General features: G+C 34.0%; 1 protein-coding gene across 5 annotated transcripts; it reads left to right on the top strand.

The window, feature by feature from the left end:
* On the top strand, positions 1 to 25,331 carry LOC111045732 (sodium-coupled monocarboxylate transporter 2). Of its 5 annotated transcripts, none has more exons than XM_039429991.1 (15): positions 1 to 139; positions 4,110 to 4,301; positions 5,277 to 5,436; positions 8,883 to 8,948; positions 9,458 to 9,509; positions 11,455 to 11,522; positions 12,151 to 12,302; positions 13,439 to 13,579; positions 15,902 to 16,010; positions 16,959 to 17,068; positions 19,367 to 19,550; positions 20,814 to 20,900; positions 22,142 to 22,320; positions 22,942 to 23,134; positions 25,170 to 25,257. In XM_039429991.1, the coding sequence occupies exons 2-15, from the start codon at positions 4,126 to 4,128 to the stop codon at positions 25,194 to 25,196; spliced, it is 1,704 nt and encodes a 567-aa protein (XP_039285925.1). In that variant the 5' UTR covers positions 1 to 139; positions 4,110 to 4,125; the 3' UTR covers positions 25,197 to 25,257. The 5 variants fall into 5 exon arrangements, with proteins under 5 accessions (XP_039285925.1, XP_039285919.1, XP_039285914.1 ...); XM_039429985.1 differs by having other exon boundaries at positions 2 to 139; positions 4,087 to 4,301; XM_039429980.1 differs by lacking the exon at positions 1 to 139 and adding an exon at positions 1,631 to 1,730 and having other exon boundaries at positions 4,087 to 4,301.
* Positions 25,332 to 25,412: the final 81 nt, after the last annotated feature.

Below are 25,412 nucleotides of genomic sequence, written 5' to 3'. Positions count from 1 at the left end.
AATTAAATTTCCAGACTTATTTGATAATTCATTTATCAATTTTTTTAGAGTATTCAAATGGTTCATTATTTACTGTACCACTGTGGAAAAAATTCAACTGCACTGGTTGAGTGGTGGACAAAATATTGTGCAATATTGGGTGAGTACCAAACATAAATAAATCATTCATGTTAAAGGTACAAATCAAGATAGAACAATTTTAAATTTAGATAGTCACTTGGGGTAACTTTGTACCACCTCGGTGAAAACGAGAAAATCTCTTATATTAAATACTACATGAAAGTCCTCCATTCATCTACTTATTTATGGCACTCCTCATACCTTCTAACAGCTTCCTGATCTATGCTCAAAATCTTGAATCTTCCCATTTGTCGTCTGAAGACGAATTTACATCTAGCTGAACGTGCTATTCCAAACAGTCATCATTTTCAATTTCAAATGGCAAGCAGGTGTTATTATTTGTAATACTCACTTTATTCTTTGTTTTTTACTAATAACCATTCATTACACTCATGCATCAATTATTAAACTGTCTCTTTTCGTTTCCAAGCAATTGAAATAATTAAATATATCTATATATAAATAAAATCCATGCCTTGGTACAAAGTAACCCTCAAATGCAAGTATAACTTTGTATCACTACTTTGAGTGAAATTAATAAAGTAATATTGCTCTATTGTGGTTAAAAGTGGCTTCAATGAGTAGATATATTTTGCTTCCAGAAACATTACAATGAAAGTAATTAATGAATAATTGGTCCTTATGCTGATGTAAAAATTCGTAAAAGTGGTACAAAGTTACCCCAATTGACTGTAGGTTGTTAAAATGTATGTATTCAGGACTACTTTCTTCTATTTATAAACCTGACGATCGATGGTGTGAACACTGAAACTAGTTGCTATAATTTTTATTCTATTATTTTATTGAATTAAACAATAGCTCATATTTTCAACTAAGCACCTAATGACTTAACACTTATCAATTACTAATCCGCACACAAAAAAAACCCTACTCTGGAACATGGTACGCCATAGTGGAGAAGGTACATTTATTCCTCACAGAGAACACTAAACATGTAGAAGACATTATAAGAAATTTCCGAAACTAACCATATGTAATTGTAAACTATCATCTAATATTTACTGTAGTTATTGATGCAGTAGTTTTAGTTTTTTTGGGAAATAAACATTTATTCCATTTTTTTAAATTAATATCAAAGGGTACTTTAATTCTATTTTATAAATTAGGTTAATATTAGTCTAGAAAAAGATTCTGGTATCTAGCTTTCTATATTAATTATTCTTGTTTCCATCATTTAGTTACAGTGCTCGGCAGAACATATAATGAAAAACTACAATAAAACTGAACAGATTCGAAAACGAAATGATCTTGAGAACCAATATAAGGGAATGGGTAAATGGGAACAAAATTGCTTCAGGATACGCGCTTAGCTATGAAGGCATTTTTATATAGTGCGACTAATTTGTATGCGAGCTGCAGATTGTGAGCTACTCTATACTGTCATAATTCCTCATGAATAGCACCAACGGCTTCCCTATTAACCATTGCTGACCGGTTAAAATGAATCAGAACCACTTGACCGCCCCCTATCTTTTCGCAATGATTGAACAATGGTCATAATATGCATGTCGGTCAGTCTTCTTCGGATGCATCACCAATCTTTTGCCATTCTCTGACAGTAATCTGGATATTAAAACAGCCCTGAACAAGTAAGATAACATCAGATAAAATTATCCTATCACTTTCTTGATTATTAGGTAGCATAAGGGGCTACACTCAATAGAAATTGAAAAAGAAAATTGTGTTTGGTATGTAACGTTTTCTAATATCACTTCGGATAAAACTCTTTACACTAGTAAGATTGGAATCAAAATTTGTCAGTATGAGGGACCTACAGGACAGAGACTTTAAATAATAATAAAAAAGATTCAATTGATACTGTGGCACGATGGAAGGAACGGGACGGGACATTTGAATCGAATCAATGCTGATAGAATACGATTTTTAGATTTAAGATGATGTTATTTGGATGTTTATGTTGTATATATTAAATTTGGACTGTCGTATAAATTAGAATTGGAACCGTTTTGGGCTTAGCCTGTGGTACGGGTACTTTCCTGAAATGTGTGTACCTAATACTGAATAATTGAGTAACTAAATGTTGAACTCATTTAGATTTTCGTTCGATTAATTAATATTGTGTTTTGTCGCTGCAACTCTCTAAGATTATCTTGGATACAACTCTGATCAAGTAAGATTGACTAATCTAATTTATTTTTAATTTATTATTAGCATAGGCCTAAATGTGCTTCATGACAAAACATTATCTGTAAAATATACATTGATGCGTATATTTATATCAAATCAAATGAATTTATTTCCTAGAATGTTACATACAAAAAATTAGAGTTACAGTACAATAAGGAAACCCCCCTACAAGACTACAGGTCTGTGTGTAGAAGGGAACTTTAGCTTGTCGAAAAACACGCAACATTTGAAAAACTAATCTATGATTTCAAATTTCTTCTCATGAATTTAAAATTGAAAGAATAACTTATTAAATCTTCATACATAAAAGAACAAAGTATAAATGGGTAACAAATTTTCACAGACAAAGAGGTTACAATATATAATATTTTTGATAAAATTATTACACTATTGAATAATATTTTACTTATATAATTTTGTCGATTGAGTAAGCTTTTCACTAGAAATAGAGCAAAGATGAGTAAACAGTTTCAATAGAAGTTATTAGTAGTCTCAGTGCTAATGCAGCGTTTCATAACGTGTATGCCTACAACATGATGCTGAATAAATTTTTCTGTGAGTATGACGAAAGAATCATCTTTCAATTCGATAAGCAATTAGCTATAACTTCCAGTTCATTATGGCAAATTTTCTTCGAGATTTTTTAGAGGCTAGGATTTCATTAGATTGAAATGAAAATTATCCATACTGTGGTATTTAATAGAAATATTGAGATAGGTCTAATGAGGAATTCTTGCAAGTTTTCCAAATAATTGATTAAAATTTCTTATTCTACATGCCAAATTGCTACATGCTACATGGTTTTCATGTTAGTTATCATAGTTACAATATTTTTTCCTTGTCGAATTTGTACCGATATACATGGGTTTCATACGTTTTTTTTATCTTAAACGTCAATCTCTGGAAGGAACACCTGCCAATCAATTTATTTTCAAAGTTCCGTCAAAGCTGAAGCAGCATTGTTAACATTGTACATTTCAGTCAATAAAATTATATTTGTGTAGCAGATGGAAATTTTTCTATATTAGATTAACATGTAGTTGTTTTTAAACCAATAAAACTGTATTATGTAGTGGAAGGATAATTTTCTACATTGGATTACACTACGATTACTGGATTAAATCTACGGTAGGCTACCTACTTGAGTTAAATCTGCATTTATACTGCATCTGCCTAGGTCTGCATTGCTTTTTCAATTATACATTTCTGATAAACAAAGACTGCTATAAAGTACAATCTTAAGCTGCGTTTACACCAAAGTTGATAACAAAATGTTAATAACTTAATCCTTATAGATTCTATTAGATTGAACATAACTAATCATAAATATGATGAACATATGTGTTTTTCAAGCTCCATTCAATCTAATAGAATCTATAAGGATTAAGTTATTAACATTTTGTTAATAACTTTGGTATAAACCCAGCTATAGTTTCAAGTAGATACAATACTATGATTCGATGTGATTATATTGTTACTGTGTTATTCATGTTCTGAATAATTCTAACTAGCATGAAACCCAGGCCAACCGATAGCTCATTAGGTAGAATTAGCTTAAGGTTAAGGTAGAATATAGCTCATATAGTAGAATATTGTATAGATCATAAATTCAGTGGACTGTATTTTTAATTTGACGATGTTTAACTGTGTGCTTGTGTAAGTGAATGCTGTGTTGAATGGATGTAATATCTATTTATCTATCAATATAATTTCTCATAATATATTTCTGAACTCAAAACAACTCTAACTGATGTTTGCTTTGCATATTTAATGTTTCTCTTGCAATTGAAATTCCAGACATAATTCAGAAAAAATTTCAGTTGAAAAGTATCGAAAATGGCGGGGTTCACCTGGCTGGACTACTCGGTGTTTGCCTTCATGCTGTTTGCTTCGACTCTGGTTGGAGTCTACTTTGCTTTCTTCACAAAACGGAAGCAGAATTCAACCGCCGAATATCTGGTTGGCGGACGCAGTATGGGGGTGTTTCCGGTATCAATGTCTCTGATTGCGAGGTGAGTACATCACTTGAGTTTCACTTAAAACAGTCAGCATTGGATGAATTGAAAGCTTTGTTGTTATCTATAAGGAATGTTGACAGTGTAGTAAGGAGGGTCGGAATGTTTTTGAATTGAATATCATTGTAGAAACTTGAAAAATTATCAAACACGTTCGAATGAGTTCCATAGTTAAATATGGTTCTGTATTTCCTAGTATATAGTTTTAGAAAGTACGATTGTTAATTTATTTTTATTATTAGGTTAATATAGCCTCCTAACAATTAATAATATTATTCCCCTTTAATAGCATCCTTAATCGCAAATCAACTCTTTAATTGTAATGATACAGAATTGTATCATTTGTACTGTTGTTATTAGATTAAAAAATGTATTTCTTATTTTTAGAACTCGTGGCTGGAGCTCAAGGCTTCTTTTTCCAGTCACGCCAAAAATTATTATAATTTAATGATTATTTTGTTTGTAAAAATATTTCTCGTATTTGGCAATAAATTCATTATTCATAACTCTTCAATTTTCCAGAAAATATTCTACAAATACAATTTACTCAATCTCATGAATGAAAATAAATATTTATAGTTTCATTTTTTGCTATCAAAAAATATGTTTTTGATTCCGAACTATCACTTTTGTAGTTGATTGTTTCTCATTTCTCTTTCTTTGATCAAGCGGCTTAAGAGATTTTTTCTTTACTCTGCTTTTATCTTTATCTTTTCTCATTCGTTGCATGGCTTTCAAAAACTTGAAGTTTTTTGATTTGTGTGAGATACTTTTGTAATTCATGGGCTCCTAATCATGTCAATCAATCAGTTTATCAAGTGATCGCCATTCACTTAATAATTACCGTACCATTTCCATCACTTATCCAGGGCACTTGTTGCCTTTACGCTTGAAATTAATTAATTATTTGACGACTATTTTTTTTATTTTTCTGTAAATTATTTGTTTGGTGAAAATGTGTTTTTGTTTCAGTTACGTATCGGGCATATCACTGCTTGGTATTCCGGCCGAAATCTACACATATGGCACACAATATTGGCTGCTTATGATTTCCGACGCATTCGTCAGCCTGACCATGGCTTATATTTACCTCCCAGTATTCTACAGTCTCAACATCACATCTTCCTATGAGGTGCGTTTTAATTTTTTCCAGCAATTTATTGTCATATTAAGTTATAAACAGAATGTTCTGAAAAAAGTTGCCCATAAGCCAGGGGGTGATTCCTCACATCAAAAGAAGAAAAAAGTACTAATTGACATAGGTCCGAAAATGCTTGGTTACCAAGTTATACCAGGTGAAAGATTTCGTCTGAATTTCAGTTCCCCTGCCCTACGGGTATTTGTTGGCTGTTAATTAATAAGATGTTAAATTCAGCGTACCTTATGTAAAATGAACTGAGAAATTGAATATTACCGTTCCCAGACCGTTAGCTACAGTAATTTTTAAGATATGTGACGAAATACGCGAAACTTGGTCCCGAGAACCAGTAGTTCCTTTAAGGTTTGACGCAGATTTACTATGTTAAATGTACAATAAACACAAAATATTTTCTCACAGAACTTCTAGAAAATTAGATTTTGAAGAGAAAGATGTAGAATAAGTAGAATAATAGAATAAGTAGAATAATAGACAAACGCAACCTTGAAAAAAGAATCCTCATTCTTTTTCTATTCTTTAATCTATAAAAGGCTAAGCCCCGACAGACTGAAATCACACCACACTTCAAACTACTGAGCCTAAAAACTTGAAATTTTGCACAATTGTTTATGGTAGCCTCAAAACATCCACTAAGAAAGGATTTACAGAAATTTGCCCCCCTGAGGGAGCTGGGGCCCCCCAAAAAGTTTGTACTTTTTAACCGCTTATTGCACAGCAAAGTCATGAGGAACTTTTTTGTTCAGCTACGAAAGAAAATTAGATCTATGCAGAAAAATTCCGATCAGGAGCACAGGGGAGTTGAGGAGAGGGCATTTTTCGAAAATTTTGATGTAAAATCACACTACAGCTCAAACTAATTGGCCTACAGACTTGAAACTTTGCACAAATAATATTTTTCAAACATGCTAGACGCGCACTAAGAACGGGTTTTGAGATATTTTGCCTCTAAGGATTTCAAAGGATGAAAAAGAATCCTATTAAGTAAGGTTATGAACATGGCAAGGTGAACGCCATATGGAACTGAGATAATTGACACATGATATTCTAACATATGTTGTAACATTGGAAAGCTTAAAATAATCTTATCAATCAGCTTATCGAATTAATTTTGTGTTAATCGAAAGCGCGAGTGCCACGTGTGTGTTCCATTGTTGTATGCTTGGCCAGTTCGGTTTGCGCATTCTATCAGCTGTATATGGAGTCTCATACATTCCAATTAGAGCAGAGCACAGAGATTTTCTTTGGTTAGGAGTTTGTTGATAATTTTTTTTCAAATTCAAATTTTATTGCCTTAAAAAAATCACATTGAAACTTTCTTAATACACAACAAGATTACAAAAACAAAATATCAAACATATACTTACATTTATTTGTAGCACGGCCAGAAAAATAAAAACTTGAGTACTACTAAACCGTGAGTTCATTCAATTTAACTTATATATATTTTTTGTTAATATTTTGTGAATAAAAAGTACGAGTTGATGAGAGATGTGAGTAATTCCTTATATTTGATCCCAATAGTTATTCATATTGTAGTAGTTGGGGTCACTGCAATCAAAAGTTTTTTATTCTGTAGCTAATAAATTTCATATGTATTGATTGTCCATAATGTATCCAGTGTCCATAATAGAAGTGATTGAACTACTCAAAATTAATGGCTTACTGGTCCCTCATAGAATTTATAGTATTCCTGGTGATTGAGCCTGTCTTTTTTCAGCGTTTATCATCAATAATAAAGCTTTATTTACAACTAGCTTACCCGGCGAACTTCGTACCGCCAAAAAGTTAATGTATCTCATATCACACTTGACTTTATTTGGTGGGTCATGAAATTTATCTGACAATCAATATTTTCATTTACATGTCAATACGGACTTCCTATGTGCTTAGTCATGCAGCATTTATTATTCCGAAAACACATTCTTCTCAATCAATTGGTAGTAATATCTATCAGTAAAGTGTTGAATTAAAAAAAATAGATAGGTTCAACTCCAAACTACCGTTTTAATACCAGTAGGCTACACAATTTATCACAGGGTGACGTGTTTATTACAGCTGGTAACTTTAGATGCTAAATCATATTACCGGTATCACAATATGATCTTGAATCATGATTATCTTTCCGTTCTTCGGTAGCCGCTCGGCCGAAAATTTCGTAAACATAGGTCTGTAAAATGGATTAATAAATATTTATTATTAGCCCCCGTTTTAGAATTTTCATTCATAAACCATCCGCAATATTCACACAAAATATTCCCAAAGTTTGATGCCGTTATGTCAAGTAGTTTTCAAGTCTATAGGGAACAAACAAACGAACACACAAACAGACATTCATTTTTATATAGATTTACATTAGGCTCAAACAAAAGCCTCTCTAAATCTAGGAAGAATGATAAGGTTGACAACTTTCAGTTCTGTTGTTTTAACATATTTTTGTTTTCAAATCACTTTCAAAAAATGCATGTAGTACCTACTATTTTGTTTGAGACACTTCTGGCGCTATCATAGTTTTACCACTATTCTGTTTCTCAGTCCTATCTCTTGCAGTCGTTAACTATGTCTATAATAAAGTAAAGAGTTGGCTTATACACGTACGGGATAGGAAAATTATGTTTGACGCATCATCACGTCTGAACTACTGGACTAATTAACTTGAAATTTTGCATATAGATTCTTAATTAACCAAGGATGGTTATAGGCCTATTCTCAATTCTTCAAAATTTCATTACGTCAAGTTTTCAGTTTGTCAACTTTTAAAACAGATCCTTGCGGAGCGCGGGTTTCTGCCAGTTACATACAAAACGCATGAAAAATTGATAAAATCTGTTAAGTTTCTCTTGATGTGAGGAATCACCCCCTGGCTTATGTACACCTTTTTTCAGAACACTCTGTATATTATTATCATCATCCAGTGAACAATTTTTTGATGTGTTATGTATCCATTCTTTTCCACTAGTAATATTTGAATCCAGTAGTGACGACGTTTCGACCAGTTGTAAATAATTTTCAGGCTGAGATTACTCACAAATTTTTTTAGAAAAAAATACTCGACCTTTTCAAAGTTTTACAACACGTTCCTGGATATCAGAAGCCCGTAGAAATTTAAAAGTAATTATCTACTGTAAGGAAAACGTCGCTCACATACTCGTTCACGTGATTGAGGTAGCTAATTCCTGCAAGCGCGAAATGGCCTGATTTCAATTTTATTTGTTTTTCTTCAATTAATTTCAGTAGGCTATTCTGGCTATTCTATTTCAAACTAATCATCAAAACAAAACTGGACGTTCATTCTGCAAATCTCTATTATTTATACAGAGGATACTAATATAGAATCAGTAGCAATAATATATTATATGATTATTATTTGTGTATCATTGAATAAATAAACAAATTATCAGAGCACCTTCTTGATTTTTCAGTATTTGAGTCTACGCTTCAATTCAAGTGTACGACTTTTTGGCTCATGTCTCTTCCTTCTTAAAATGGTGAGTAAATCAGGATCAAATAAATTATTGAAATATCTACCACCCATGACTCATTTATCATAATATCTAATACGTTAGTTTATTCATATTATAAAGAAGGCTATGTGTATCAAGAATTCCATGAACATGTTATAATGCATATATTCATTATTGCTTATTGCTTTCACATTTCACAAAAAAAGTTTGTTTAAAAAAAGTGGTTTATTTTTTCAATCATAAATAATGGAAAAGAACATATCGCATGCAATAGATAGTCTCAAATTGATATTTAATTGCGTAACAATGATTAAGGCGACACTCAAATGGTGACACTCAGACCAGTCAATTCTAGTCTCCGCGACGTCACCATTTGAAAACAGATGCTCTCGACTAGAGTCGAGTCTCTTCTCGACCTGAGTCGCGTAAGTGTGAGTTGAGCCTAAGGGTTTAAAAGTTAAAAATATTTACCAGTTGATATTATTTTGAAGATTCCACGTGAGATTTATAATTTTCATTTGTGATCTTTCCAGATGCTTTACATTCCAATTGTGATGTACGTGCCTGCTCTGGCCTTGAGTCAAGGTGAGCAGCCCTTTTCTCCATCATCTTAAATAGTTTAATCAATTATTTATGTTGTTTCCCATGACGAAACACTACCCCATATTATATCAACTATATGTTGCAGTATGGACACTATGTGTATCTTTGTGAATATAAAAAAACACTTACTTTTTAGGATGTAACGAGTCTGAGGCTGATGAAGCTCCTCCTCAGAAGTATAACGCATTTCTCATTTCATCATGGAAAATAAGTGTTTTTAAATACTAGAAATACCTAGCTCCTCCTCAGAAGTATAATGCATTTCTCATTTCATCATGGAAAATAAATGTTTTTTAAATACACGTATTTACAAAGATTCACAGTGTATACACTACAACATAGTTAATTAATTATTCAATATATTCCTATTCTATTTGGAAACAAAGAGAATGACTACTTTATCGCTCTTTTTCAAACTTTATTGGTCAAGTTATTTCCAAAATATGCTGTAAAACACAATATAGCTGAAAAACCATTGATTTTGGGTGTATAATACAGCAAAAATTTCATACCTGTTTTATTTAACTCATAATTTTTAATCAATTGATTGATTGCTGCCCTTATTTCTGTACTAATAAATATAAAGGTGTTGAGTCAGTTTTCATGATTTTTCAGGAGAGCAAAAACAAAGTTCAAAAAATTCTGTATGAAAATTTATGAATCATTATTGAAAGTATTAGAACGCTAATCGTTGCTCTACATATTTATTCACATGTTTACTGTGTCCAATAATGGTTTCTCACATATTGACATTTTTTATACAGGTGTTAACAAAAATGTGTAGGCCTACGACTTAAAACCCTTTGTATCAAAGTATTTTATGACTTGACCTTTTTTGATCTTGATTTGAGTTGACTTGTATCATTTATAGCAATACCCTATTGCTGAGTCTTGAAGAGGATAAGTTGATTTGTATCATTAATATCAATCTCTATTTTTTTCTTGAAAGTTATAAGTTGACTTGTATCATTTTTACCAATACCTATTAGATTTAATTCCACCTTTTAGAGGTTTTGAGTTGACTTGTATCATTTATATCAAATAAGAATGATTTTTTCTGAGATGTATCCATTTTACCATGAGAATAACTCTTAAACAATAGGCTACTACATAGACTTAGATCTTTTATACAAAAAAGAGCAAATTTTTCTGAATAAGAACATGTAGAAAAGTCAAAATCGACATTTTGTGACTTAACCACTTTTTAGTTACCACCTACAGATTTTTCCTTGGAGTGCGATAAAGCGCAGTTGGCCCTCGCTCCCACTTAACCCTCAATTTAATAAATTCATGTAATAGTTTTCTAGTTTTATAATTTCTGTAGACAGTGCATTTCTGTATGCAGTGAATCTCTGTTTCCGAAACGCTTGCGTGTTGAGCGTCTGCTCGGTGAACGTGCAAGTGCCAATCCCGTAGACGTATTCAACTGAGGACCTCCAAGCTTGTAGACGAGTTAGAGTATACGTCCTGGCCTTAACCGGTCCACGTACTACACACCGGAACTGCAGCTGTGAAGTCTGGGATTACAGTGGGTGGCTCCACTGCAACGCAGGCTAAACTCCTCTGTGATAGCCTACTTGTCTACCAACTTGACAGTGCTAGACAGTGTTGGATAGTAGCTCGCTCCCTACATCTCACTTTATATGCGCATAGCTGGTATGACAATTTTTAGCTGTGGGATTAACGTGTGGTTTCGCAGCCATACTGACTGTATATTTAAGTCATTAATCAAATCAATTTGTGATTAATTTTATTGATAACCTTTAACATTTTGGACTTCATTACCATTAAAATTTGAAGGGGGAACAGTGCAAGCTATAAGCTTAGTACCTCCTTTCAGACTATATAATCTATTACCATAGATCATTGTAATATTGGAACCATTATTCAAAATCTATTTGTTTTAATGTGTTTGTTATTTGATTAGTTTCAGGAATCAACTTGCATCTGATAACACCACTCGTTTGTACAGTGTGCATTTTTTACACATCATTGGTAAGTTTTCAAACAATTAATTTTTTATAATAATATTAAATCATTTATTAAATAAATAGTTAAATCAAATGGTATATCTTGAAAATAGATTATAAAATTAAATTTTTATCAACTTTACTAAAAAATGGAGCTGATAAATTAAAATTATCAGATTTGAAAAAAATACTCTTTTGTTGCAACAGTCTTTTATAGTTTAATATTTAGAATGTATCGATGTGATAAAGAATAGTCTTCAGCCATCGGGTTTGTAATTCAATTACTATTACTAATACTAAAACTCTGGGGGTTTCCTTTGTCACCCATTAAAGAACCAGGAAAGTTATCCTGATTCTTCAGTCAAGCTTTTATAAATTTGCTTTTGGATTCAAGATAGATGCTAGTCGACATCTCTGTAGTATTTATTACTCTCTCAATCCATAGCTATACTTTACTTATTATAAATCTATTAGGTCCATAGCAGATATTCTTGATATTCTTTGAATTATTCATAAATTACTTATTCATTGCTAGAATTTTGAAAAAGAGCAGTTTTGGGCCAAGCCTGCTGCTCTCTCCCAGTCACACCTGTGTATAATTTGTAATTGAATATGGATATGGGAATATTACAACTGATTTCTTTCTTTTTTAGGGTGGTGTGCGAGCGGTGGTGTGGACAGACTGTCTGCAGACCATAATGATGGTGGCTGGAGCTATACTAGTCGTCGTCATTGGCTCCAGGGATCTCAGTCCATCCGTTGTCTGGCAGAGAAACGTCGACAGTGGTCGTATCGATTTTTTCAAGTACAATTTATCACGTTATTAAATTTACTTGACCAATATTACTAGTTTCCTGTTCAATCTCAGATAGATTTACTATCTGTTCGTTAATTCTGTTCTTAATAACTTCAGGAGAGATTACACTAAATATCTATGAAATCTCTTCAAAAACTAAGGCTCGTCAACTCTCACTTACGCGACTCAAGCTCTAGTCTCTTCTCGACGCAGCATGTGTTTTCAAATGGTGACACTCAGACCAGTCGATTCTAGTCTCCGTGACCTCGCGAATGTGAGACTGAGTCAGGCCTCGCTCGACATGTTGGTCGAGCCTCGACTTGAGTTGCGCAGTACCGTGCATTTTTAATGAAAGTGAGATATGTTTCAGGAAAGTGATGTTTTATCATTTTAGATAAGATAATATATTCATAATAATTATTATAAAATTTGTTACATATGCAAATTAGTGACGAATTAGATCTTAAAATTTTAATAAAGTATGGTTAGCAAATAGAGTAGCATGGAACTGAGGTAGTGACAATGAGCGAAAAATTCGTAATGTCGAGAGACTGGAGTATCCTCGACTGGAGTCGTACGATTCGAGTCGAGGTAGTGTGAGTTGAGCCATAGAGGAGTAGGGCCGGTTCCCGAGCTCGGGATTTAGCTGAGTTCTAGAACAGCTGGAGTCAAAAATTTGACTTTCAAAAGGCTTTCCGAAACGGGGCGTAGTCGCAGTCCACGTTCAAATTATATTTCGAAAATCAAACTTATAATAAAATAAAGAGAGAAAGGTGTGAAGTTTCAGCTATTTTGAATTACTTAGGAATGTTTAATTTCGTCAAGGAAAACCGTTTCCAATTGTAGAAATGAGAAAATGAAGATTGTCATCAAAACTACATGACTACGCCCCAAATCGGAAAGCCAATTTTCTGTGGCCTCCCTCATATATAGCCTCTCCATCTGTTTTGATCCTCGGCCCGCCTCCTCTAGTTACAAATCCACTCTTGTGTTTAAAATTACAGACCTTTATAATGTAGTTTGATGGAGAAACCATCAACACATCTTCAGCTGTACTAGGGAATTTTTGTGCACATCACTTTTCTAAAGGATACATAAATTTGTTATGATTTTGTATGCATTAATAACTTGTTGGCACATTGCAGCTGGGAGTTGGATCCAACCATTAGACACACTGTGTGGTCTGTGATCTTGGGGAACTACTTCTATTGGTTGGCAGCCTGTTCTGTGAACCAAGCCATGGTACAACGGTGTCTGTCTCTGCCCACCCTCCGCCAAGCCAACATGTAACTAAATGATCACAAACCAGTTCAACTCAATTTTTAGAAAAATCTATTCAGATTTTCACTTCAAACTTGTTTACTTACTTGTTTGTATTTGTTCGACGATTAATTTTGATTGCTTTAATCAATCAACTTCAAATTTCCAACAAATATTCCTCAACTTTGTTGTAGTTCAGACACTGTGTTACTTGTAAATATTTGAAAAAAAACACTTACTTTTCTTTGAGTATTGAGGAGTACTCCAAAGATTATTGAGAATAAAACGTATCAGCCTGATGAAGCTCCTCTTCAGGAGTGAAATGCATTCCTCAATACTCCAAGAAAAGTAAGTGTTTTTTCAAATATTTACAAGTAACACAGTGTCTGAACTATAACAAAGTTATTATATAGTGTTTTATCATGGAAAACAACATCAACATATTCATTCCTTGAACCATTATACAGATCAAGTTCGTTGACCAACGAAATTGACTCATTCCTTCGCCCTTTTTGGGGATATAACAGGATAACAATGAAATTTATATTCATTTTTATATTTACAATTATTTATATATTCAATCAAATTTATAACTAAAAGATAGCATTCTAGAAAATAATTGTGTATCATTAAATCAATAAAAAAATAAAAACAGTATAAGAGAAAAATTAGTGGTGACTTAATATGATCATAGAGAAACAATAGCTTGAGTAGATATCCCATGGTATAGGGCGTTTATGTCGCAAATTTTACTGTTATCTCAAGCCGATAGTCCAAGAATTTCTTTCCCAAAAAGGTGTCTGACGCTCGTAGTCTCTCATATTGTGCCGTTCATACACTCTCACCCGGCCAAAACAGTAAAAATCTACAGTAATCGATAGTAATCGACTTGAGATAACAGTAAAAGTTGCGACATAAACGCCCTTCACCATAGGATATCTACTCAAGCTATAGTTTCTCTATGATAATATGATCTAGCTGACTGCTGATTTGTGTTTTGGGAATTATCACACAGACTGTCTGTTCTTTATGCGCCGATACATTAATGTACCTAAGCCAATGTAACTAGAATACACTGTATTGTCTAGCTAATGTATTCTAGGTACCTTGATCTAAGCTGTGTCTGTCTTGAATTTTTATTCTGACTTGTGGAGTAAACTATAAAGTTCCATTGATTCACTATGTAAATTACAAGTTGCGGATTTCAAAATCCGATCTTTTTATATGCGGATTTTAAAATCAGTACTATGTTTCATGGGCGAGTTTTCCAGTCCGGGGGGCTTACGAGTATATTTTTTTGGATCATGGATGCAGTGCATTAGCTCGCAGTCATTACAGTAAGTAGTTATAATAGTGCAGTAATTCTACCGTCCGAACGGAATTTTTAGTTGCCTTAGCGTAGAACGGGGGGCCTGTTAGTTCCATTAAATTCTATTGTATTCTATTGATGTCAAAATAAAGAATCATTTGATTCGATTTGTTTTCTTCTACTAAAGACAGTTAACAATGTAAGGTCTGAACTATTGATTGATGGAAGAAGTAATTCTCCCTTGCTGCGATTTTTCCTCTACATTTATTGATAAATCAACTTTCAAACACTTTTGTTTTGTCATATATTTCGCAAGCTCTGATCAGTTGATGGATCAAGCAATGATTTATATTCAGATGGAAATTACTGAGATATTGAAATTATTCAAATGATAATGAATTAATTATTATTATTATTATTATTATTATTAGACGAGAATCCAGATAAAATGCTGTAATTCACCCCAAAGACTTCTGCTACTGCAAATATTGACAACAGGATAAGTATCGAATACTAGTACCTAGCGCTCATCGAATTTCCATCTAGCTGTTTACCCTGTTGTCAATATTTGCAGTAGCAGAAGTCTTCGGCGTGAATTACAGCATTTTATTTGGATTTTCGTCTTATAATAATAATTATTAATTTACCAGCATTTGAATAATTGCAATATCTCAGTAATTTCTATCTGTAGACTGGCTGGCCGCTACCGGTATGGCTTCGTATAAAATGAGTGCTACTATCCAGAGATTGTCAGTTTGGTGTAAGAGGGTATGCATTCCTGACCGGCAATTGGGAGGTACTGGGTTCGATGCCCGGGCTAACAAAAAGTTTTTGAATAGTAGCGCTCATCAAATTTTCATCTAGCTGTTTACCCTGTTGTCAATATTTGCAGTAGCAGAAGTCTTCGGCGAGAATTACAGCATTTAATTTGGATTTTCGTCTAATAATAATAATAATAATGATTTATATTCTTCCTTGCTAAAATTTTTCTTCTTCATTTATTCAGAAATTTAACTATCAATAATTTGTTTTGTTCCAGGGCTATTGCTATTTTGGCGGTGGGAATCGCAAGTATTGTCTCAATATGCTGCTACACAGGCTTACTCATCTACGCACATTACTATGACTGTGATCCTGTTTCTATCAAGGTGAATTTAACATTGCTGAAGAGTTAATGCTTTTGAACAATAATTAGTACAACTCAACCCTGGCAACTATAATCCTCTCATACAACTTTATATCACTCTGTATACAGCTGACAGCTGATTCACTTCATACTGTCACCATTGGTTGAATGGAAGGTACTGATAAGCAAAAAGTAAAACTGACAGTTTAAATTGTCTCACTGTATCATATTTACTACTAGCCGTCAGGCTCGCTTCGCTCGCCATATCCGTCTAGCCAGGGGGCTCCGCCCCCTGGACCCCCGACTGGATCGTCCAAGAATGAGTTCAGCCGGCTCGCTTCGCTCGCCTGCTTTTGAGCATTTTCATTTGAGCATTTTTATCATATGTTAGGACAATATCAGTCGGGGGTCCAGAAACGTCTGGCCAAACGGATATGGCGAGCGAAGCGAGCCTGACGGCTAGTAATATAATATTCCCAGGATTGAAGTAGCAGTGCCCAATCAATTTTTCCGCGATAAATGCATTTAAATCTTCAACTTGGTGCCAACCTAACAAAGTCAACTCAACTTAATGCCAACCTGACAAAATTATTAATTTAGTTGCCAGTTAACAACTGTTTCGAAGAGGTATTCTATCTAGATTATAGTTCTATAGTAACATATGATATGGAAATTTCAATTATAATTAAGAGATTGGGAGGAGAAGAATATACATGCTAAAAGACGAACTTTAAACCCTTAAAAACCACCCTTAGAGTTGAAATATCGCCAAAAGATTTCTTAGTGCGCCTCTAAAGGGCCAACTGAACATACCTACCAAATTTGAACGTTTTTGGTCCGGTAGATTTTTAGTTATGCGAGTGAGTGAGTGAGTGAGTGAGTGAGTGCCATTTCGCTTTTATATATATAGACTATATCACATTTGAATGTTTATTAAATGTTTAAATTGATGTTTTGATTTGGCCAACAGAGAATCGGAAAAGCTGACCAACTGCTGCCTCTTTACGTGTTGGAGGTTGCCAGTGTGCTGCCTGGACTACCCGGTATATTCATGGCTGGCGTTTTTAGTGCAGCTCTAAGGTTTTACCAATTATTTCATGAAGTATTATTTTTAAAAAATGCAAACATATCCGATCTAAGGCGTATTTCAAGAAAATACTGTGAAGAGAAAATTGTTTATTTATTGACTGGGCCGTTTTCATTCCACTTCAGACTTATTTCACTATAAAAATGTCCTTTCCAACATCATTTCAAACGGTGAAAATGAGCTCCAATAGAGGTTGCCGCCAATCTATCTCCCCGACAACTAGTCTCCTCGCTATTTTGATCACAGGCGTCAGTAAATCCCCTGGCAAAATATACATTGCCGTCAACTAGTCTCCCCTACAGTGAATTCCCTACTAGAACGAAGGAGCTTAGTTGTCGGCCACACACGCTCACGCTCACGCTCACGCGCTCACGACAACTAAGCTTTACTGTCGGGGAGCTTAGTTGGCGCGTTCCCTCCAATAGCTCAAAGGCTCTCCACCCTGTGAGTCATAAACAATAAATTTTTCTCATCTTTAGTAATATTAAGTACTCAAAATTTCAAGTGGAATTAATAAAAATAAACTTTATTGCCAAAAGCAAGGTATACAAAATAATACTCAATAGTCTTAACTAATAATAATAATTAATGATACAATTATCAATATTATACACATTTTATTCCTTTGGCAATAAAATACCGGGTAATTCCAAATGAACTTTACAACTTTGAAAATTCATATAAATCTTATTAAACAAGGTACAGAGCTGGTTTTGGTATTGTTTTAAAGAAAAACACTTCAAGTTTCTTTACCTTAAACTGAAGATTTTCTATGCGAATTCCATTGGTTATCCTGCAGACATACCATCGTTAGTTGATTTCCATCCCAGTCTCGCACTAGCATTTCAGGTGTAACTTGCTCAACAGCAGCCAAATCCATTTTCTAAGTTCAGGTAGAGTGGCTCGCAAAGGAGGTACATACACTATATCTTTTATGAAACCCCACAAGTAAAAAACAGCGGTTTTGGTCTGGGGAACGAGGGGCCATGCAATCGATGCATTACGGCCAATCCACTGATTTGGAAAACGGTCATTAAGAAAATCCCGGAAGTCAGTCGGATAGTGTAGTGGTGCGCCATCTTGCATAAAGAAAACATTTCGTTCTCGGTCATCCTCATCATTCAGTGGTATCAAGAATTTTATAAACATATCAAGGTAGGCTACACTATGCCGATTTTCAAACCAAAACACACAGCTAGTTCGCTCGGGTCCAGTGAAGGCAGCCATCTTTGACGTAACTGCCGCTAGCACTTGTGCGACGTGACCAGGCACTAGCGGACTGCGCGAGTCAAAACTTGAAGTGTTTTCCTCTAAAACAACACCAAAACCAGCTCTCTACCTTGATTAATAAGATTTATATGAATTTTCAAAGTTGTAAAGTTCTTTTTTAATCAGCCGGTATATTATATACTACTCTCTTGCAAGGGAAGCTTCCCTGTACGCACGGAGGAGCTGACAAACTCTCTTATAGTTAAAAAATGAATTTGTTCATCAAATTCCTAACATTCTAATAAATATATCCAGTAATTGGAACTAAGAAATGAATTACAAGGCTTTGAAATACATAAAAAGGCATAAAATGAATGAAGAATGAGTTGAAAGCTCTCAACGGAAGAAATAGTAAAGTAAAATAAATTTTAGAATTTGAGAAATGTACGTGAACTCAACAATCGCTGAACAACCAAGACTATCAATACCATATTTATAAATATTTCAAGACTACCATTCTCATTATGATAAGTTGAAGATTGATGATTGATCCCGGCTTCTATAGTGAGGTCCACGTTATAATGGCAGTGTTTGATTAGCAATGGTATTGCTATCCTTGTCTATCATTCAACAAAGCGTTATCTCTTTTTCGCTTTGCTCTGTTGCCAGATCGTCTTTTAACAATGTAGAATTAATAATTAATTAACAAAATATTTTATCGTAATTATAAAAATTCATTATTAGATTATTGAAAAATATAATTTCTTGCTTAATAAATTATAATTGATTATTTTAAACGAGAATGAACCGTTAATATTACATCAATAAACCTGTATCAGCTACCGTCTATAGAAGGCATTGACAAGACAGAGGATCTGCAACGTTTTTCTCCTATCTTTCCTATCTTTCTCCACTGCCATTATTACGTGGAACTCACTATAGTACAATTAGATCTATAGGTTTTATGGTATATTGGATTTAATAATTAATCCACAAACTGGGCCTGAAATTGTCTATTTCTTAGTTATCAAATTTTATTGGTCAAGCATTAAAATTTTGTTTCGGAATTTTTGTTGTTGCAGCACTATGTCAACTGGATGGAATTCGATGGCGGGTGTCATCTATGAGGATCTAGTTAAACCGCGGCTGAAAAAGCCCATGTCCGAACTGAACGCAAGTCGCTTCATGAAGGCGATCGTCGTTTTGATTGGAATCCTGTGCACTGCTCTTGTTCTGGCTGTTGAGAAACTTGGTTTGATTATTCAGGTAATATCACCTCATTCCAAGGTAATTAGAATGCATTATACCTTGATTAGTACCTATGTATTCTATGGAATAGCAAAGGTTTTTATACCACTATTACAAATAAAGTAGCTTTGCATTTGCATTGGAATATGCAGGCCTACCGTGATTAACGATCGATATAATTGATAAGCTGTATAATAATTGATAAGCTGATCGATATAATTGATAAGCTGTCATAATATAGAACTGTATAATACAGCTTATCTATTATATCGATCGTGAATCACGGTAGGCCTGCATATTCCAATGCAAATGCAAAGCTACTGTCTTTGTAATCTTATAGTGATATAAAAACCTTTGCTATTCCATAGAATACAAAGGTATAGTTATCAAGATACTGTTATTCTAATTACCTTGGAATATTCCAATAAGAATATATAATTATACACCTGTATCTGGAAATCTATCTGAAGAATGGACTACCTGGTCTCAGGCTGTGGAGCACCAGCCCAGAGAGATTTTGAATAATAAATTTGAATAGTGAAAATCGGAAGACTAAAAACGGAAATTCCTCTAAATTTCGTTTTTTCCAAAAATGTGTCTTGTTTTTGAAAAATTGTAACTCTAATGATCCAAAAAAGATAGGGAGCTCGGAATTATTTTATTTTATTCAAAATTTTATTATATTAAAAAAAGACGAGAGTGATTTTTTTCCAACGACTCAATTTGGCGAAAATCGCAGAAAACTCGAGAAGGAAACCAAAAATCCGTGGTTTATGGGCACTTTGTAAAAAGCTCCAGGGCTAGAAGGTCAACTTTTTGTATTCAAGTTGTCGAATACTTTGGAATCATTGCACGTAAATATCAGCGTGTTGCGGGGTTTTCCAGCAAAAGGTACCTGGTATATACTCACTGATGATAATAACGTGTCAATACAAAATATCCATGCTTCTTAGATATGACTGAAAAATACTGCTTAGATCTTATATTGACTTCGCCATTAAACATACTTGAACAAAGTCAACATAAAAATTGCTATATATAATATCATAGTTGACTGGAAACCCCATTCACAGCATACGGTACTCTTTATTTTATTAATCATAATTGATAGTAAATCTGCTTTTTTATAGAGAAGTTTATTGATATGATTTGAACGAAGCAGGAAAAATATCATCACAACGTCTGATAATAAAAGTAATGTGAAACTAATTGTTGGATCATGTAAATGGTTTTTATTCGACTAAATTGAAAATATTTCAAGCTCTACTTGTTTGTTTACAGGCAGGAAAAAGCCTTGGAGCTATCACAGCTGGTCCTTTGTTGGGGATGTTTTCCCTTGGAATGCTCTTCCCATCCACTAATTCTAAAGTGAGTTTGATTTTTGGTTTACTTCTTTCTTAAAAATGTCCGATTAACTATTTTGTCATCAGTGTTTGAAAATAGTATATCAAGTTAAGCAATCGGATTCAAAATAATGTTCATGAATTACACTAATCCATGAATATTTCATGTTTTATTGGCATATATACTTCTGGTTGAGCTGTGGATGAGCTGAGGGCATTTCTAAATGATGACAGCTGTGTTTATCTCAACAAGTTTTGCAAGGCTGCTTGGAGTTACAGATACTCTCTAGTTCAAGAGTTTAATTACCTCTGAATCTATATATATAAAAGCGAAATGGCACTCACTCACTGACTGACTGACTGACTCACTCACTCACTCACTCGCATAACTAAAAATCTACCGGACCAAAAACGTTCAAATTTGGTAGTTATGTTCAGTTGGCCCTTTAGAGGCGCACTAAGAAATCTTTTGGCAATATTTTAACTCTAAGGGTTGTTTTTAAGGGTTTAAAGTTCGTCTTTTAGCATGTATATTCTTCTTCTCCCAATCTATTAATTATAATTTCCATTTCCATTTCATATGTTACTTTAGAACTATAATCTAGATAGAGTATCTCTTCGAAACAGTTGTTAACTGGCAACTAAATTAATAATTTTGTCAGGTTGGCATTAAGTTGAGTTGACTTTGTTAGGTTGGCACCAAGTTGAAGATTTAAATGCATTTATCGCGGAAAAATTTATTGGGCACTGCTACTTCAATCCTGGGAATATTATATTACTAGCCGTCAGGCTTCCTTCGCTCGCCATATCCGTTTAGCCAGACGTTTAGTCTGGACCACCGACTGAATTGTCCTAACATATGATAAAAATAAAAAATGCAGGCGAGCGAAGCGAGCCTGCTGATCTTATTCATGGACGATCCAGTCGGGGGTCCAGTGGGCGGAGCCCCCTGGCTAGACGGATATGGCGAGCGAAGCGAGCCTGACGGCTAGTGACTTATATATGACATCTCATATAATGTGCTTCTACTTTCAGTTTTATGTCTTTTTTGTCTTATATGCTTTTGTTGCATAAATATATTATAAATATATAGTTTCCTATAATTTGCCTATATGATTTCCATTGTATTTAAAACATGAATGTCACTCAGACCATAGTTATTTTATAATATCGCACACTCCATGATCAAGGAGGCGTTGTTAGGAGGATACACATGTCTCTTTCTTGTTGCAGAGTTTACTACACTTTTCCAATTGCTTGTTGCAGGGAGCTTTATTTGGAGGATATGCGAGTCTGTTTCTTGTTGCATGGTTATCACTCAACTCTCAGGCAGCTGTTGCCAATAAACGGCTGGTCTATCCAGTGAAACCGATTTCAACTTCTGGGTGTAATGTGACTGTAGGCCCACTGCCGACTGCAGCCGACCCTTCTATAAGCATAACGGGGTAAGATGGGGATTGTATTATTTGTAGATTCACTTTAAAATATCAGTACTGGTTGAATGGGGAACATATATATGTTGAGTAATGCTGATATAGGTCAAAGTGAATCCCACTATGTACAACAATAATTGAAAAGTATATATATATATATGAGTATGACGAATCACATTGAATCATTAGAGCTGAAATATTTTATCCTGGAGCTACAGCTACGATCAAGCTATTTATGTAATGTATATTACAATTATTGTATTTAGATATACAGAGTGTCTGATAAGTCACTCCCTATTTTTATACAGCTATAATTTCTTTACTTATGAACCAATTTTGTTAGAACTACATTTGTTAGATAGAGCACTCCTTGAGGTCATGTCTATCAGACACTCCGTATATGTGTAATGGATATCTTATGCAACTGAAGCTCTCTATAAGTTTTGGAAATAAGATATCTATAAGCTTTCTTCATAATAATTGTAAACGTTCACAAAATAAAATACACTATTCGCATAATTTCAACAAATTTAACATTATTTTAACGCTTATACTTTCCCCCTATTTGAATCCCCTTTATTTTTTCACTAAACTAGCGCTTTGGTGTTATTAATGTATGTAAATTCATTTCAGCTACAATGATGTAACTCCAATTTATCGACTTTCCTACATGTACTTTACACTCATTGGAACTATCACCGCGATCCTCGTCGGCTTGATAGTGAGTCGAATAACTGGTGGAAATGATACCAGCTCCATTGATCCCAGATTGTTCACTCCTTGGATCAGAAGGCAATTGGAGAGGAATCTGCCCAAGAAAGAGAAGGTAAAAGAGTATAAACGATTCACTAACGAGCTAAAGTTGAGTGCATAATACTTTGATGTCATTGATTATAATAATGTAGCTTTTAATCTGTTCATGCAATGTCATTGATAGCAACCTCAATTTAATAGGAAAATATCGGGTCACCGAGCTTCGCTCGTTATTTGTATTTATTGATAAACAGAACACAATATTCTCTAAAATGATCGTGTTTATATTTCACAGCTGGCTATACGTCAGCTTATGAATTTCGGGGATGCGATATTTTGATTTTCCACAGAATCACTCGCTCACTTTTTACTATCCACAGACGACGAAAGTCTCAGCTGTTTCAGCCAAGGACGAATTATCCTTTTAATACGTTTTCCGTTTTCCGTTTTCAGCGAGTTTTCCCAAGGATGAGATCTATAGTGCAATCGAATTTTTATATCATAAACCTACTATGCTCCAAATTTCGTGAAAATCGTTAGAGCCGTTTTCGAGATCCGTTGAACATAAATAACCAGATAAAATATAAATATACAGAAATTGCTCGCTTAATATAATAGGATAATATTTGGCAATGTCAATTTTTCTGCTGCTTATCTTTACTGGCTATTTCAGTTCAAATAATTCATCTTCCTATTAAAATTAATCAATTCTCTACAGATTGGTAGCTTTAAAAATAATTAATAATATTTCAAAATTTGAAATGACAGTGAATGATTATCAAGGAAAAATTCTCAGATATCCATTTCAGTTATATTTCAATCAATCAATTTATCTATTTGAACACAGAGAACACATATAAAATGATATCAATAAACAGTACATTTTGATAGTGCTAAACTGTATCAGGGTTTAGAATTATTGCCAACATGAGCTGTTTCATGAAAAATTTAGGAGATCTGTCATCACAAAAAAGGGCCTACTAAAGCTATCTAAAATTGACTTATTCATTTGATACTACCGGTACTCTTATCACACATTCTAACCACGTCTGGTATGTAAATATCTGCTTCCTCGGTAAAACATTAATTATAATCAATCAGACCCTCTGATTGCAAGTTAAATCAGTACAGTTTTAATTCAAAAGGTGGGTTTACACCAGAGTTGATAACAAAATGCTAATAACTTACGGTAATCCTTACCTATAGATTCTTCTTCTTCTTCTTTCAAGGATTAGGCGTACATACCTGTTCCGGTTTCAAAGGATATAACTATTTATTCTACCATCTTTTCAGAGGTCTGCCAAAATCCCTTCTACCGTAGGGTCTATATTTCATGACAGCCTTTGGTATCCTAGTATCTGGCATTCGTTCGACATGGTTTTTCCAGTTCAATCTGTTTATTTCAAGTTGTGCAGCTAATGATGATATTCCTAACTCATTTCTAATGTCCTATTACCTTCTTCATCTCCGACATGCTTGGATCTATTATTTCTAGAATGGCACCTTTCCATTGACTTAGCTTTGTGCCATTCTCTTGCAGTGCGCGGCTAAAAGGATGATGGGGGCACCTTGCTTCGGTAAGGTGTCAATCTGTCATCCTGTGGTCGCGCGCTACTTTCTTTCTCTATCCTGTTCCCTACCTTGGGAATATTCTTCTTTTTTCATTTTATTTTGTTTTCCATCAAAATATCGATGGTCAACGGCTCTGAAGGCGGAAGAGGATCAATTCCCAACGGCTGAAGAGGCGGAGGAGCCTAGGAGTTGGGATCTCCGAATGAAAGCCCAGAGTGTGTTCAGATGCTCTTAGGTGGCGGCCCCACCATTGGACTACTCTACTAGACGCTGGTAACGTCTTTAGGGGAATCTCACTATCACTCACAAGTTTCAAAAAGGATATAAACCTATAGATTCTATTGGATTGAACGAAACTTGAGAAACACATATATTCATCATGTGTATTATAAGTTATGTTCAATCTAATAGAATATAACGATTAAGTTATTGACATTTTGTTAATAACAAACTTTGGTATAAACGCAGCTTAACTATTGTAGCCTACTTTGTCACTGATTTCTATATTCTACAATTTTAACAATTCTTTGTTACAGGTGATATTGGAGGAGCATAAATTTTAAATAATGGTACCTGATCCTGATGTGTGAGAAAACAATGAAAAAGTCTACTTAAAATGCGGGATGAAAAATTTATATTTTCGAAGCACGGAGATCTATGTCTGTTGAAACCGCTATTAAATAAGTTTGAGTTACAAGTACAGTTTCTTCTTATTATGCCTGCGTCCTGCTCTACTTCAGTTTTTCTTATTGACAAAATATATCTTTTTTGAATAATTT

The sequence above is a fragment of the Nilaparvata lugens genome, chromosome 1, assembly GCF_014356525.2.
Source record: "Nilaparvata lugens isolate BPH chromosome 1, ASM1435652v1, whole genome shotgun sequence".
In the NCBI taxonomy this organism is placed as follows: Eukaryota; Metazoa; Arthropoda; class Insecta; order Hemiptera; family Delphacidae; genus Nilaparvata; species Nilaparvata lugens.
This window is presented reverse-complemented; position numbering and strand designations above follow the sequence as displayed.